Source organism: Oryctolagus cuniculus, chromosome 4, assembly GCF_964237555.1.
Source record: "Oryctolagus cuniculus chromosome 4, mOryCun1.1, whole genome shotgun sequence".
NCBI classification, from domain to species: Eukaryota; Metazoa; Chordata; class Mammalia; order Lagomorpha; family Leporidae; genus Oryctolagus; species Oryctolagus cuniculus.
The window spans coordinates 127875730-127892791 of record NC_091435.1 but is presented as its reverse complement, the minus strand read 5'-3'; the positions used below and the strand labels follow the sequence as shown (position 1 = coordinate 127892791).

General features: G+C 40.7%; 1 protein-coding gene across 1 annotated transcript; it reads left to right on the top strand.

Moving 5' to 3' along the window:
* Nucleotides 1-743: 743 nt before the first annotated feature.
* Nucleotides 744-12397, top strand: RAP2B (RAP2B, member of RAS oncogene family). The gene has a single exon (XM_070072619.1). The coding sequence runs from the start codon at nt 1214-1216 to the stop codon at nt 1763-1765; it is 552 nt and encodes a 183-aa protein (XP_069928720.1). The 5' UTR covers nt 744-1213; the 3' UTR covers nt 1766-12397.
* Nucleotides 12398-17062: the final 4665 nt, after the last annotated feature.

Below are 17062 nucleotides of genomic sequence, written 5' to 3'. Positions count from 1 at the left end.
CGACTCACGTCCTGGGACCAATGAGTGCGGAGTCTGGGAGAAGTAATTTGAGCTGGCGTGTGGGTGTGAGCTGCACCAAGCTTCCTACTTCCAAGCCCCAAAAAACCTGCTCTGCCGACTGAGCATGCCCTAACTGCGGGCCGCCGGCACTGTCAGATCCGGGCTCCGGGTTTTGGCCGCAGCACAGTGGGGGAGGAGGTGGGCGGGACCCTCTGGGACTCTGCTGGGATGGAGCCGCGGGTTCCCCAGAAGCTGTTTGTTCTCGGATGGGGACAGTGACCCAAGGCACTAGAGTTACACCCCGTTCGCTCTGTCCCGGGAACTGGCGGAGCAGCGTTTCCGGGGACAACGGCTTACCAAGGGCTTTGCCAGGGCTTCGGGGGCTGCTCTGCCCAGCCCGCACCTGCAGCGGTCCGGTCCGCGGTCCGCGCTTCTGGCGGCCTGCACCGGCCTTTGGTCATGGGATTCCGCAAGCGCGCTCTCTTGGCTCGCCGGGCCTTAGCGCTCGCGTTCGAGCACGCCAAGCCCCTCTGCCGCCCCATTCCCCCGCAGTGTGCCTGCTGCAGTCCCACAAGCTCGCGTCGCCCCGCCTCCACTCCCGGCGACTCCGCTCGCAAGCCCCGCCCCCAGCCCCGCCCTCTCGGCTCGGCCCCGCAGAAAACCCGGAGCGGCCGCTCGGGCGGGGCGCGGCCTGCGGCGCACTGGGCATGCTCGCGCGGGCGGGGAGGGCCGGGCTGCGCGCGGCGAGTAGGAAGCCCTCGCCCCGCGGAGGCTGCAGGCGAGAGCGCGATGGGCCGCGGTGGTGGGCGCACGTTCCGCGGGGACTCATGCCACGAGTGTCCCGGTCCGGCGCGCAATTAGCAGCCGCCTCCGCAGCCCGCCACCACCGCTGCCCAGCGCTCGCCGGCTGCTGCGACGAGGGGCTGCAGCCGTCGCCGTGCCTTAGGCTGCCGGCATTGTCCTCTGGTCCGCCGCCGACCGCTGCGGGGCCCCGGACCCGCGCCCCAGGGACGCGCCGCCGCCGCCGCCGCCGGCCGGCCGGGCGCGCGGCCCCCGCTCGGAGATCCGCGCGCCCCGCGCCGCTCGGCCGCGGTCTCCCGGGTGTCTCCTGCGGCGCTGAGGCGGCGGAGCGGTCCGGCCGCCCAGCCCAGCCCTCCGCGGCGCGCAGCCCCGACGGGGCCGCGGCGGGCGCCTGGCGAGTGCTGACGGAGCCATGAGAGAGTACAAAGTGGTGGTGCTGGGCTCGGGCGGCGTGGGCAAGTCCGCGCTCACCGTGCAGTTCGTGACGGGCTCCTTCATCGAGAAGTACGACCCCACCATCGAGGACTTCTACCGCAAGGAGATCGAGGTGGACTCGTCGCCGTCGGTGCTGGAGATCCTGGACACGGCGGGCACCGAGCAGTTCGCGTCCATGCGGGACCTGTACATCAAGAACGGCCAGGGCTTCATCCTCGTCTACAGCCTCGTCAACCAGCAGAGCTTCCAGGACATCAAGCCCATGCGGGACCAGATCATCCGCGTGAAGCGGTACGAGCGCGTGCCCATGATCCTGGTGGGCAACAAGGTGGACCTGGAAGGCGAGCGCGAGGTCTCGTACGGCGAGGGCAAGGCCCTGGCCGAGGAGTGGAGCTGCCCCTTCATGGAGACGTCGGCCAAAAACAAAGCCTCGGTGGACGAGCTGTTCGCCGAGATCGTGCGGCAGATGAACTACGCGGCGCAGCCCAACGGCGACGAGGGCTGCTGCTCGGCCTGCGTGATCCTCTGAGGCGCCGCGGCCGCCACGCGCCCCCCGGGCCGCGCTCCGCGCACAAAAGCCAAACGCACCGACTCTCCCCGTGGGATTTCTCGTCCGGCTTTGAGATGGGAGACGACTTTGCAGTGGCCAGGGCGTCCCCAGGAGCCTCCCCCCCTCCCCCCCACGCTGGCCTCCACGCCCCGTGTCCGAGGGAGCGCCCCGTCCTGCCCAGCCGACACCGTGGTGGAAATTGGGGCTCTTTGCAGCATGTACGTTCCTCATTGATTTTGGTTGACGCCCGTTTCCTCCCCCCTCCCCCCTCCCCCGAAGGCGCAGTTATTGGCAGTCTGACACCCACCCGGCAAGCAAAAGTTTCAGCCTGGAAAAAGATGGGGGAAGGGGGGAAGGGAAGGAAGTGCCGGGGAAGGAGGAGGAGGGGGTGTCCGTTTTTGTGTGTGTGTGTGTTGGGGGGGTAACAACAACTGTTTTCTATTTCCAAGTTTTAAATACGTGGAAGGAAGTCCGGGAGAACCATATGAAGGAGCAAGGAGGAGGAAGAAACTTTTGTGTGTGTTTGTGTGTGTGTGTGTTTTTCCCTTGTTTTCCAGGAGTAGCTGGAATTTAAGATCGGGTTCCTTTTCTGCCAGCTTGGAAGGGCGACCCTGTGACTGATTGCGATTCTGAGGATGTCTATGCAAAGTTGGATTCTTGTTACAGTGTATCCAATCTGAAGTATTGCACATCTGAACTGGGACTGTTAACACTGATGCCAATACAGTGTGGGGTGCCAGAAAGTGTCTGCTGATATTTGTGGAAAAAAAAAATCTATTTTGTTTACCTACTGTATCAAAGGGGAGCCTGGGGGAGAATGGTAGTATTTTTTTTTATCAGCTGTGAAAAAAAATGTTACAGATCTGCACATTTTCTTGTGTACTATTTGTGTGTGTGTGTGTGCGCGCGCGTGTGTGTTTTATAAATTTAGCTTTTAGGTTTTTCTTTCTTTCTTTTTTTTTTTTTTTTTTTTTTTTTTTGGTTGGCAGTAACAGATTTTAATGACTTGCTTTTACAAATACAGTACCAGGACTTTGTCAATGTGATTCAGGGCCCCCAGCACCCCTGTGTCTGCAGAGTGCCTTCAAAACTCAGCTGTTCCAGCCGGTGCCAACCTGTGAACTTCCCATCATACCCCAGAATCTGCTATCCCCCAACCACTTCTCAGTTTCCTTTCAGTAATCTTCCTGAAGGAGCCAGGACAATAGGACCTGTTGTTCAGTGAATTTCTTTATTATTTTCAGCCTTTAAAATGTAATTGCCATGTTTTGCAATGGGTTTCTTTTTTTTGTTTTGTTTTCTTGGCTTCATTTTGTTCCAATGTTCAGGTATTTAGCTCCTTTTTTATATTATTTTTACTTTTTTTAATTATCTGTTATAGGGTGTACCTCCAGAAGCAAAGAGCAAAATTTTACTGTTGTGATGTACCAAGGGAATTCTAATTGTAATTTTTAATTCCATGTGTTTCATCATTGTCTCTTCGTTTTAAGACTTTTAATACAAATGTCATTTTAAAAGAAACAAACCCAGAATTATTGTTTGTGTTTCTGTGTTTCGTATTCAACGATTTAATGCAGTGTCATGGCTGAGTTGGACAGGTATAGGTGCATGATGCTCTCCAGAGTTGTTTGCCAAAATTTGAAGCTTGGTGACAAGCTGGTGATGTTACTTCTCACTTAAATAGGGAGGAGATCTGCCAGGTGTAGGAAGCCCTGGGTCTGGCCAGGTCACCTGACTGCCTGAGGAGCAGTTGTGCTGAACCGGCTCAGATACAGAGCACTTCCCTGTAGGTAGGGAAGGGGAGAAACCAACTGCTGCTGCCTTGGCCCTGGGGAAGGAACCATTTATCCGTCTGGGGAAGTGGGATGGCACTTTTTAATTTTTCTTTCTTTTTTAACCACACATTAAGTGCAAAGCATGTTTGGGAAAGATGGTTTCCAATTCTGAAGTCACATCTTGTGCCTTTTTTTTTCTTTTTTTTTGCATTGTATTTTTACGGCTTAGACATCTCAACCGCTTTCAAGTTTTGGCTTAGAAATAGATTATTAGGTTTAAAAGAAAAAGAAGAAAACAGGCCAAGACAGTTACTTTGCTTTCTTTACACTGTGCAGTTCCTGGACCATATTTGAACTCTTTGCTTCTAACAGTAGGAGGCAGTGTGAGCTTTTATTTCTTATTTTTGTTAATGAGTTCTTTAGTCACTAATATAGCCTGTAGAATAAAAAAAAGTCTGTGGTTGTATATAAATCGTACCTGATATACATTAGGTCTGTGAAGTGTAGCTGAAATCTAAAGAGTCTTTTTGGAAAAAAAGGGATATATTTCCTTGACAAAACCAAAAGGAATTACAGGACACATGTTTCTTTACAGGGGTAGTAAAATCTCGCCTGAATTTTCTTTTTCTTTTTTCTTCTTTTTGCCCAGTGGGCATCTCAGTATTTCCCTAGGGTAGAAGAACAGAGAATTTTGCCTGTGTTGATCCTATTACCTATTTTTTTTTAAAACCTCTGATCTCACCTTTACTATCAATCATAATTAGAAGGCAATATTACAAGTATTCTAAATGTAGAAATTGAGAAACTGCTCAAACCTCGGCCTTGACAAAGATTCATTCTTGGATTTGAGTAAATTTAGTGGCTTAAGGGGGGACTACAGTGTTGAAAAATTGTGACAATGTGTCAAGTACTGCCTGAAGGATATTTTTTTAAAAGACACTTGGTGATTGTGTTTATTTTTTTATTTTTTGGAAGCTTTTGACATAAGATGCTGCCAAGTATCTAACTAATTTCAGAAATGTATATACTGACAGGAATTATTTGGAAGTGGAAAATTGGAAAGGGAAATGAAATAGGTTGTGGGTGCATTAATCACCTTCGCACAGGATTTAGTCACTTGCATGACTAAATTCTTTAGAGGTCTAAGATGGCAGAACTGAAGATTTTAATATGCTTTTACTGAATACTGTAAAATAGAATGCCTTTTGGATTCTCAGTGAAAGCAATTTTTCTGCACCTAGAGCAGAAAAAATAGTAGCTCTGAGGTTTTTGACATTCCCCACTGTTTTCTTGGCAAAATTGAAAGAAACTAGATTTTTTTCTTGAGAAAAAAGCAGCTCTTGAAGACTATGCCAGTTTATTTGGCTAGTGAGAACTCCTGGTATTATGGTGTGAAGAGATAAAAGCATTTGTTTGCAAGGAAGCCTTAGGCTGACTTAAGAGTGTTGGAGGAAGTGAGTCAGGGAGGGAGGGGTTTGCTGCAAGGCAATCACCTGTCAAAACAGAAATTGGGTGGGAAAGGAGTCTATCTGGGGGAGCAAACGCTGACTTTTACACTTGACCCCTGCTGTTTTTTAAAACAGCTTTTCCTTTTGGTCCCTGACAGTCATCTTGGTTTTACCTCATTTCAAAAGTTTCTTTTTGTCCTTTACTAAAAGCCTGGGGAAAGTTAAAGGTGTCATCCCAAGTATAATGTTTCCCTCTTTGGGATTGCTTAGATGAAATAATTTCCACATTGCTGACTGTTGCAGTAAATTTCATTGAATCACATTGTGGGGCCAGATCTAGTCGAGGTTAAAATTCCTTAAATGTATGGAACTTCATTCTTCCTGATGTGTTAATTTTTCTTGCAAGTGGGAATCCTAAAATGCCTCACTTATTTGAACTGTTCAGATATATTTTTTTTTTTCTGGGTACCCTCTTGTGCTCTATTCCAGTGTTCCTCACAGGAGGGATGTTGAAAATGGAAAAAAGTTCTATACGGCAACTGATCCTGAGAAGTAGATGCAAAATGCCTGCACCTTAACTGTCATAAAAGCATTCTTTCTTTTTTTCACAACAGCTGGGATAAGTTTCTATGTTATAAATATGAAGAGAACCAAGATTTCTGTTGAAAGTCACTGCTGTTAAAATGGTATCAAACATTTGTCACAGTGTCTGCTTAACTGACAAAAGTTTGCTAATGTAAGTTTTGTCTGAAACTAGCAAAGTTTTCAATATTATGGAATATGGTATTTTTGATTTTAGTGTTTTGTGCTGGCTAAAAGCCATGATTGAATGCATTTAACAGAACACGGTCTTGGTTCTAGATGAGATACTTTAATTAAAGAGTTTGATGGTTTGAAGAGACTCTAGGGGTCAGCTAGTCTAGAGATTCTCAAACTTGACTACATAGCAAAATCTACAGGTTAAAACACATTAATTCAGAGCCCTTGCTCCAATTTCTTACATGGTGCTAGAATCTCATGATTTTCCTTCAGTATGTTTTTTTTTTTTTTTTTTTTTTTTGGTGATGATGGTGTTGCTGTTCCAGGGACCACACTTTGAGAATCAATGATCTAGTCCAAACTGCAAATGAGCACTATACTGAGAACCAACTTCATTTAGAGACACAGACTTAAGACCCATGCACACACTAAAGAGTCCCATCTACAACAGTCATAGAATAATCTAACATCGCTTGAAATCTACAACTGAAGATGTTAACACAATTTATACTTCAAGATATGAAACTGTTGCATGTAAAATAAGATAGGTATGTTGTAGGTCAAATTTTTGATTATTTTCAGATTATGTGTACCATTTGGCTGTGGGTTTTGTTGTTAATTCAGAAGTTGGCTGTAAATGAGAAACTGACTGGAATAGGGGCATGGCCTAAAGATCAGAATGAACACCTTCCCCTAACTCCCTAAAATTGTATTTGAAAAGAGTATCTTTGACAAGAGGAACACTGGTAAGAACTTGTATTTGTTTTGTCATAACTACAAGATTAAAAGATAAGGAATTCAGCATTTCATATTTCCAAACAAGGAGTCTTAAAAAACACAAAGGGGTTAGAAAATTAAATCTGTAGGTCATGGTAAGTACGTGTGTATGTCTGTGTTTATAGGTAGATGCTCAGTTTCTCAGACAAACTTCCAGGTGTTAGTTAATTTAGTCTCATGTAGTTCTATTATTGTCCATTCAGAAAAAAACACATAACCCCAAAACTGTACCATGCATCTTGTTTTGTTATACATCTTAATTCCTGTGAAAGTTTACAGAAATCTGTGTTAAAGATCTGGGTTTTAAAGATAGTGTGAGTGACTTCTAAAGAAACTATGAATCGAGATCTAATTATACATTGTGGAGCTGCTCATTTCAAACTTCTTTATAATTCAGAGTTCAGTCCCAGGTTATAGGCTGAGTAATAGCTATTTAAGTATTAAGACTAATAATGTTTGGATGAAGGACTGGACTCAAATCTTTTTCATATTTAATATTTTCTAGATTTGGGTTCTTTGCTTGTTTTTGCCCCATTAGTAATAGTACATATTTTTGGTGCAAACATTTTTAATTTCAACCTATTTGTGCTTTACTATTATTTTCATAGCACAACAGCCTATGGCTTACTGTGGTAGCTTACTTTTTGCTGAATGAGTTGAATATGGAGTGTTAAGTTAGTGTGAGTTTATTGTAATAGAAGCTGAATAACGTTGGCTGAAGAATGTTAGGTTTTGTCTCCTCGACCCATGATAGAGTTGTAAAGATAATCTTTGGAATTAACCATGTCTTCTAACTACATATAAAATCAAACTTTTTTTTTTTTTTAAGTTTAGCTTTCCTGTCTGGCAAACAAATCTGCCTGTATGTTGTTCTGACACTAAGGTTCACTTTAAGGTTGGCGATTTGAAATCTATGAGCATTCTTGTGGGCTCCATTATCAAACGGCTATTATTGCTTATGATAGGATAATGAAGCTTTGGTTTACTGTATTTTCTTGGCTTTCATTTTCTGATTATTTCTGTTGTCACTGTGGATTACTACTACTCAATTTTGTTAAGTTGTTTGAACTTAATGTTATATTTATTTTGTAATAATATATTTAAAAGGGTCTTATATTACAAAATTATTTACTATGTCTAATATAATCAGAATTAGTTAACAGTTCATTCCAATGGTAGCTAATACTCATTAGAACTGTACTATTTTTCCTTAAGCGAATGGAAGAATAATAGGATGACAATTTCTACAGCCTTAATTTAGTGACATTGTTTGTCTTAAGAAGGAGAAAGAGCTAACTGGTATGTCCAGGAAAAGCAAAATATGGCCTTATGCTTTTTGGAATTGTGAGTGTCCATCTGTTTTGTAAATTGGAGGGGACAGCTTTAGCCTTCTTTCTTGTTCAATTGACCAAACATTTCTTTTTAAAAATGTATTATCTTGTAAAATTATGTTAGGTTACGTTTGTTAGAGATTTTCAGAATGTATGTTTGGTTTATTTGCAGCAATTCTGAGACATTGCAAAGGCAGCAAAAATGGTTTTAAAGATAGAAAAGAAATTGTTGATGCATTGCGAATGTAAATGCCCAAAAAAGGCCTGATCATCTTCCCTGACTGTTAAGAATATGGTTACAGTGAAAGTTGGTAACGGAGGTGATTTGACTCATTCATTAACAGTTACTGAGCACATACTACTGACTGGTATAAGGACTACTGCTTAAAAGGGAGGAAGTCAGGTGAAAGAGAAACAAGTTAATGCTGGTTTTCACCACAGGCTGTGAGAATAGTCTGGGAAACCATAAAAGCACATCTGTGAGTGCCATCAGTTATGATTCTGGGGGTCTGTCTAGACTAGATAAATGTGTTGAAAATTGACCTTTTCTTTGAAAGGTATGCATATATTATTAATAAAAATGGATCTCATGAAGTTTAGCTAACAATTGTTGCATGTGAAACTGTGCTGTAAGTCTGTTGGGTGATTTCCAGCTTGCTCTTTGAGATTAGCTAAAATTGAACACTTAACAACACGAGATCAGTTTGCTTTCATATTTTCATGTCAAAGGGAAGAGGGAAAACCAAAGAAAAAAGCCTTAGGAAATAATTCACTATCTTTTTTCTTTTTTTTTTTTAATGATGATACAATGAAGACGATTTAAGTTATGTTTCCAAGAAAGAAGCAGTCTTTTGGGGTTACCTCCTGTAAAGCAGATGCAGGGAAGAGCATTTCTGTTGAAAAAGATAATCCTATAAAAATGAGTGTGCCAAAGAATTAAGCTGATGTTTTTCAGTCTGCCAAGCCAATAGCTATTTTATACAAAAGCTCTTGTTCTCATGCCTTTAGTGCTTATGGGAAGATGGCAACCAGCTCAGAGAAAAAATGTCGGTAGCAAACTGCAAGAGATAACAATAATAGCAATTATTGTAAAGCCATGTGAATTGAAGGGTGGGGTTGTGTTACTAATGTCTGGCAGTTTTGCACAATGATTTCTAGTGACCATTTTGTGTAGACTATCTCCTGAATTGATAGCATACTTTTGAAATATGTTACAAAATTACAGGAGTAACAAAACAGTTCATGGAAAGGTATTTCCTTGTTTATTTTAAAAAAAATCTGTTGACTGTATAACCTTTACTAAATGAAAATCTATTACAGTTTTATAGCTTGACTAAAAGTTTTAATATTTTATTCATTAGAAAGTTTATAGAAGACTTTCAAAGTCAGGCTAGTCTTGAACTCAGAATATTTTAAGGTTTTTAAACATTTTACATATCAACATAATATTTTAAACATTCATTGTAGAGATTAACATTATATTGAGTTATAACTCAAGAAAAGAGCCTGCATGAAGAATCTGTACTAACATAATTCTGTAAGAATATATATTTCAAGAGAATATTTTCAAGTTATTTTAGTTTTCAGTTTACATTGTAACTAGATTATGGAATTATAAGCATAGATCTAAGTTTAATGTCAACATCATCATTAGTAGAAAAAGTCTTGAAGTTGGGGTTCTTTACTCCAAATTTTGTGATTGCTTTAAGTCATACTACCTGTAATTTTCCTTTTGCATATCACTTCAATCATCCTTATCTGGTTTTTCCCCATTATTTTCCCTGTAGCTAATATAATCCACATTAATATAGAAAAATCCAAAAACTGCTTAGATGATGAAGAAAATAAAGTACAGAATAAAAATGTATTTCCCAGTATATTTGAATCTAGACCAAAACAGATACAACTAAAAAAGTTTGCCCAACAAAGTCTCTCAACAGTTAATTAAATTGTGGGGATATTTATTTTCATAATGCTAAGAACTGCCGAAAAATTTTTCCAGCCAGTCTCTTCTTGCTGAATTCCAAACTGAGAAACATACTCTGTTTTGTAAGAGAATATTGTATCTTGAAAGGTAGGGCCAACAACAATCAAAAGCAAACTAGCTTTTGTATTGAGAAGGCATGAATGCTAGTAAGGGAAATGAATTAATTTTGCTCATCATTTTCATAGAGTTCAGCAGACAGAATTGTACTCTAGTTGCTAAGGCACAAGGAAGCCATGGAGCTGAGAAGGGGACGCACAGCTGACTGAGGTAGCTTTGTTCTTCCACCCACTCCCCCAGTCCTAAATTCCTCCAAATTGGAGGATTTCTTTGGTCAAAGTTGTGAATCACTGTGACGGGATTTGGTGAGGTTTACGACTTCCAGTGGCCACAGGTGAAGAAGACATAGGGATGGAGTGGTAAAGCCACTGCCATAAATTGGACCCAACTCCGGCTTTCTTAACCTCCGCCCTGTTGATGTGTTGGACTGGCTAATTCTTTGTTGTAGGTGGGCTGTCTTGTGAGTTTTAGGATGTTCATCAGAATTCCTGGGCTCTAGTCACCAGATGCCTGCAACATCACCCTAGTTGAGACAATCAAAAATACCTGCAGGCTGGCACTGTGGCTCACTAGGCTAATCCTCCGCCTGCGGCGCTGGCACACCGGCTTCTAGTACTGGTCGGGGCGCCGGATTCTGTCCCGGTTGCCTCTGTTCCAGGCCAGCTCTCTGCTGTGGCCAGGGAGTGCAGTGGAGGATGGCCCAAGTGCTTGGGCCCTGCACCCCATGGGAGACCAGGAGAAGCACCTGGCTCCTGGCTTCCCACAGCAGCCATTGGAGGGTAAACCAACAGCAAAAGGAAGACCTTTCTCTCTCTGTCTCTCTCTCTCACTGTCCACTCTGCCTGTCGAAAAAAAAAAAAAAAAACCTGCAGACATAGCAGACATAGCCCCTCGTTGGGAACCACTACTCTGAACTCCATCTGGGGATGGAGGAGTGGGAAATAGTGGATGCAAGGTGAACCAAGAGTAAACCAAGAGCAGGGAAGCCCTTCCTTACTGCAGTTCATTGCAGTTGATGTTTTTCTTTTGAAACGCCAATGCATCTGTTCTTTGGACATTCACAGCTAAGAGGAATACAGAGAATTCAGGGACTGATCTTCATTGGGGATTTGGGTTACCAGGAGGAAAAAGCAAGGTGTTTTCTGGTTGGGGTCATGAACTATGATGGCCAGGAAGTCACTCAGGGAGGCCGGATGACTAAGGAGGAGGACGTGGAAAAGTGGGAAGATCCTTGAAAGGGGAGTTGAGGGTAATTGTGTTGCAGTTTTGTTTGGAGCTCACTTAAGTTTTTGCTGAGAGACAGCTAGGTTTTCATCTTTCCTCATCATCTGCCAGTTCATTTTAGAGTCTCCTTCCGGCTGAATGCAGGTACCTGTTCAACACCTGACCTCACTTCAGAATGGAAAGGACACACTTTATGTAGCCTCTCCTCCTTTATTTTCATTTTTTTATGGTTTGCGCCTTCCCTCTCCCTCCTTCCTGTCTCTTCTTTATTCACGTTTCAGAACAAGTGGCTGAGTGTGTCCAGCTTGGGCTCTTGCTGCTTAACTGCACACACCTACCTGTGCCCAGACCTCTTAGCAAGGCTGTTAAGACGGGGGCAGCAGAGGCAGCAGTGATGCTTTGTAATAAAGTGCCTCTGAAATCTGGCAGCTTCCCCTTCGCACATATGCTGTGGCTGGCAACCCCTGGAATGCAGCATTAAGTATCCTGTCAGCAAGTTCATTAATGTGGAATTAACTCAATAACCATGGATCTTTAATTTACTCTGAACCAGACATGGTTGTTTTTGGTCTTAATTTTAAATAAAACAGATATTTAAAACCTATGCAGTATACCCCTAAAATCTTTAAGCCATCAGACTATTGAGTACCCTACCTGTTGAGAAAATTATGATTCTGTGTTTCAAAGGGGGACGTATTTGCAAATCAAATATTTCTAGTACATAAGGCATGTTACACATTTTGCAAATCAGTGAGAAAAAGCTCAGAAGCTTCCAAGAAGTTCTAACTAGCCAGAAGAGTTTAATCGCCTAGAGTAAACAAAAAATACTGTTTGCTGAAAATGAGTGAGTGATTTGGGTAGCTAAACTTGATTCTCAAGTTTAAAAATTATCTTGTTTTAGAATGGATGGTATTGTTAGAAATATTTTATTTTCTGTAGCATCTTTGTGTTAAATTGAAAATGGAATTATCAGATTTAATTGGTAATGTGATCACAATTAAGATAGAGAAAACAGATTTGGTGTATCTAAATTTCTTGTCTTTCTTATACTCTGTTTTCATTTTTATAATCATCTGTGCTGTTTGCAACATTTTTTCTTATCTCTAGATTTTCTTGGCTATGGGGAGTACTATGTTTTCTTTTTAATTAAAAAGTCTATAACAAGGGGAAATATTCAGTTATGAACTACTGTAGCCAGTAGCCAGGAGAATAGATGTATTTGTAAATTAAACAAATAAATTAATTGTGCAGGATGCTTTGTAATGTCATTATTTGCACTTACCTTTTATACCTTAGAAATGATTTCAAGGCAACATTTTCAGTGGGAGTGAAATTTGCTCTTTGAAAAATTACCATTTGACAGTTATTTTTACATGTAGTACTTACATTTTAAATGTACAATCATAATCTCTCCCTAGTTATGTTACATAGCAAAATTACTACCAATTTAAACTTTTTTTTTCTCAGAATAATACTTTATGAACAGAAAAAAAAGGAAAAACCTATGTATGTGAATAACCCAAAAGTAATAGAGTGGTTTTTAGTTTCTTAATGATGGTAATGATTTGGCAAGATATATACCTTCTTAATTACAAATAATAGATTTGATTTGTACTATCCAATATGGAAGCATCAGAAATGTTTGCCAAGTGGTAGTGACATTTTGTTAACAATGTAGAATACTAAATAGAAAAAACACAGCAGAAATAAACATAAAAAATGGCCTTCTGGACAATTTTTGTGTGGTCATTTTAACATGCAGTTTTTAAAAATTTATACGATGAAAATCTGAAAAATGATCAGATTTGGTAACAGTGTCATCCATTGAGAACTGTCAATTTTCATATTAAAATTATTTTCTAACCACCTAAATTATCTGCTTATTTCCCAAGTCTGCTTCATTTTGACATTGAAAGCATTGCCTTTGTTTTGTTTTGTTTTGTTTTTTGCTAGAGAATTTGAGCAGATTTTATTCTCTGCAGTGAATTCCAAATAGAGTTTTAAAGTATTATTTCAGAGCTCAAGTAGATTTCATGAATCAGATTTTACATTTTTAGTATCAGAAGATAAAGTTCGTATACATACAGATTTCATTAAGCAAACAACATTTTATCAAAATAATCAGATAATGGGTCTGATAGAGAAAATGCCATTGAACTCTTATTCTCTTTTTAAAGTTTGTGAAATGAATACTTTTTGGGCTACTCTTGATGTGCAATTTAGAGCAAGAATAAAACTTTCATGAAATTTGTTATTATAGAAAATTATTTTTCAGGGTACTTTTCTCTGTGTATTATTCTTTAAGCTATAATTCACCTGAATAGAGTTAAAGTTTTTGTCCAAAATACATAGCAAATTCTGGTTCCCTTAGCAACCATAATTTACTGTTTTATGTAACTTCCTGCTTCATGCCATGGTGAATATGCGCAATATGACTCTAATTAACTTTTCTCTTTCCTTAAATTAAGTGTGTGGTTTCCAGGAATAGAAGGTAGAGTGAGGTGGGGAGCAATGAGCTGTTTATAGACTGCATATTAAGAATCAATGGTATTGCTAAGTGATAGAAGTATTTGCTTAACACTTTAGCTATATTGTTTTACTATATTTTGAGCCAGGAAAAAACATTTTAAAATACATTTAAATTTATGATGTATAGTATACACCATGAGGGTTTAAAAAAAAAAAAAAACTCATTAGAAGCATAGATGCTTAATGGCTTTTTTTTAGGGGTGGCAATTGGCATTGTATTTATTTTTATCTTTATTTTTTAAATTTTATTTAAGTTTTTCAGTTGCTTAATGACTTTTATTATTCATTTCTTCACTACAAGGGCAGTCTGTAAGGCCAAGGACTGTATCTCACTCTTTTGTACCCCGTATCTGAATAGACCCTGGTGGGAGTTAATACTCAGTATTTGTTGAATGAATGAATGAACAGTTAACCGCAAAGGGAAAGTAAGTAGTTTTTACTGCAACACTAGAAATAGGTTACGGTAACCAGAAAAATTGGAATACTGGGAAGCTTTGCATCAACTTCAGGCAAGTATTGTTGGAGAACGAAAAATTATGGGCTGTTCCCTTATTCATCAATTCTGAGAACTTATACTTGGATTGGCAATACCATTACAGTGTTAATGGAACTTAAATATCAAAAGCAAAGTTGAAATTGTTTCGGGGGGGGGGGTGGGCATTGAACCATAGCAGGTTAAGCTACCTCTAGGGTGCCCACATCCCATGTGCAAGTGCCAGCTGGACTCCTGACTCCTCTCCCAATTCAATTTCCTGCTTACATGCCTGAGAAACACTGTATACATTTATACAGCCTGAGAAGACTGTAGGTGATGGCCCAAGTACTTTGGTTCCTGCCCACTGGCTTTTGCCTGGTCCAGTGCCAACTTTTGCAAGCATTTGGGGAGTAAACTAGTGGATAGAGGATCTCCCTGTGTATCTGTCTCTCGCTCTGTCACTCTTTAAATAAATAAACAAATAAAATCTTAAAAAAGAAATAATTCCAGGACTTTGGAGAAAATAAACCTGTGCCCTCCTGTGTACTGGTTTTCAAAATGCGAGTATGCCTTGTTTTATGCAATGGGTATGATCTTAACGAGCTGTATATAAAAATAAAATCATGGGACTGGTTTTGTGGTGCAGTGGATTATATCGCCGCTTATAACACTGGCGTCCTACATAAGAGTGCTTGCCCAAGGCCTGACTGTTCACTTCTAAGCCAGCTGCTTGCTAATGTACCTGGGAAAGCAGTGGAACATGGCCAAGTCCTTGGGCCCCTGCCACCCTTGTGAAAGACCTGGCCCAGCCCAGGCCATTGCAACCATCTGGGGAGTGAACCAGGCCATGGAAGATCTTTTTTTTTTTTTTTTTGTCTCTCCATCTCTTTCTCTCTCTCTCTCTCTGTTAGTCTGCCTTTCAAACAAATCAATAAATCTAAAAAATAAAATCATGTTTATGATACAATTAATAAATTTGCTATTTAATAGACCCTCCTTTGGATAATATGCAATACATACATTATTTTGTATTGCAAATATCCACTAGCTCACATTTTGAATTTGTATTATGACACACTGGAATCTTCTCTGTGCCCAGTGGGCCATGCTCCGGGGCAGTGGTTCTGAAAATAGAGTCCCAGGACTAGCAACTTAAGCAATACCTTGTTAAATATGCAGAACCTCAGGTCCAACATCAGACCCAATCAATCAGAAGCACTGAGGATGGAGCCCAAAGATCTGTACTCTCCAAATGATGGTTTTCATGGTTAAGTTTGAGAGCCACTGCTCTCGGAGATGCAGAAGGAAAATTATTTTGAATGGTGGCTATTTTGTAGAAAAGGTAAAGATGTATGCACAAATATCAATCATAATTGGATTACAATAATAAGAGTGATTTTTGCCATAAAATAGTCATAGATAAAATGTAGTTGGAATTTCCAATGACAAGATGTTACTATTCTGTGCAGGTCATATCCCAATTACTTATTCATTCATTCAGACATTTTAGGTACTAGGGCTAAAAAAACCACAATCCTTAACAAGCTCATAAACAGGTGGTTCTGCTTGATAATTACTTTATAGCTAGATAATCACCTAATTCAGCAGGCTCCAAACTTGAGAGTGCATCAGTTTCACTTGGTGGCTTACTGAAACACCGTATTGTAGGGGTGGGCTTTTGGCACTGTTTAAGAAATGTCAGCATCTCGTACCAGAGTGCCTGGGTACAAGCCTGGCTTTGCAGTCAATCCAGCTCCTGCTAATACACACCCTGGGTGGTACTTGGGTCGCTGCCACCCCCGTGGGATACCCAGATTGAGTTCTGGGCTCCTTGCTTTGACCTGGCCCAGACTTGGCTATTGTGGGCATTTGGAGAGTGAACATGCAGACAGTAGATCTCTATCAGTCTGTCTGTTTGTTTCTCTGCCTTTTAAAATAAAGTAATAAAACAGAATAATAAAGTAAAAAAAAAAAACATGTTTTACTGTGTCTCACTCCCAGAATCTCTGATTCAGTAAATATATATAGGGCCCAGGACATAGCATTTCCAACAAATTCCGTGAACTTATCCTCATTTGCAGTCTGCATTTGTGACACGCTGATGAAGAGAATGCTTGCTTGATCTCACAGTGATTCCTCCTCCAGGAGCAGAGCGCTGATAGCTTGGTGACATTTCATCTGCTCTTGTTTTTGTCTTATTTTATTTTTTTATTGCAAAGTCAGCCATGTTTCCGACATCTATAATTCAGTCATGAACCGATGCAGAGGTCCGATCTGTATGTAAGAGTAACACTTGAATCCCAAAGTCATTTCTAAATGCAGTCATAAAAGTTCCTAATATTACTTTGTGGAGGTGGTTCGGAGGACAGTCATCTTTATTACACAGCATTTCTCTGTAGTACCTCTCTATTAGATGACCAAAGAACCAACAAAAACTCACCATGTTTGTTGAGAGTAGGGAATTAAATATACACTGAGAGATAATTAATGGAGCTAATTCTGTGAATGTGGTAATATGCATACGCTGTGACTGTTGATAATTCACTTCCATTACAGAAGTGTGTGTGCCTTATCCATAAATGCACAATTAGGTTCTCTAATTCTGCAAATTACAGAAAATATATTAATCTCTTTTTGAATGATGATAAAGACAGACTTCCCCCCAATTCAATTAATCTATTTTACATTCTTGAATGATTACATGAAAAACTCAGACCCCCTCAGTATAAATCAAGTAATTGCATTGTAAATGATGATATGGAAAAATTGGACAGGGATAAAAAATAATGTATTCTGAGTTGTGTTATGACTTCCTTTCACAATTTAAAAATGTATTTTTAATTGCCTTCAGTTAACATCAAGCCTTATAAGAAAACTGTTTTGATTACCTGATGGATAGCACTGGGAAGGCCTA

Bases quoted from the DNA above. Each gene is read 5' to 3' on its own strand.
- RAP2B (XM_070072619.1), top strand. From the start codon at position 1,214: ATGAGAGAGTACAAAGTGGTGGTGCTGGGCTCGGGCGGCGTGGGCAAG.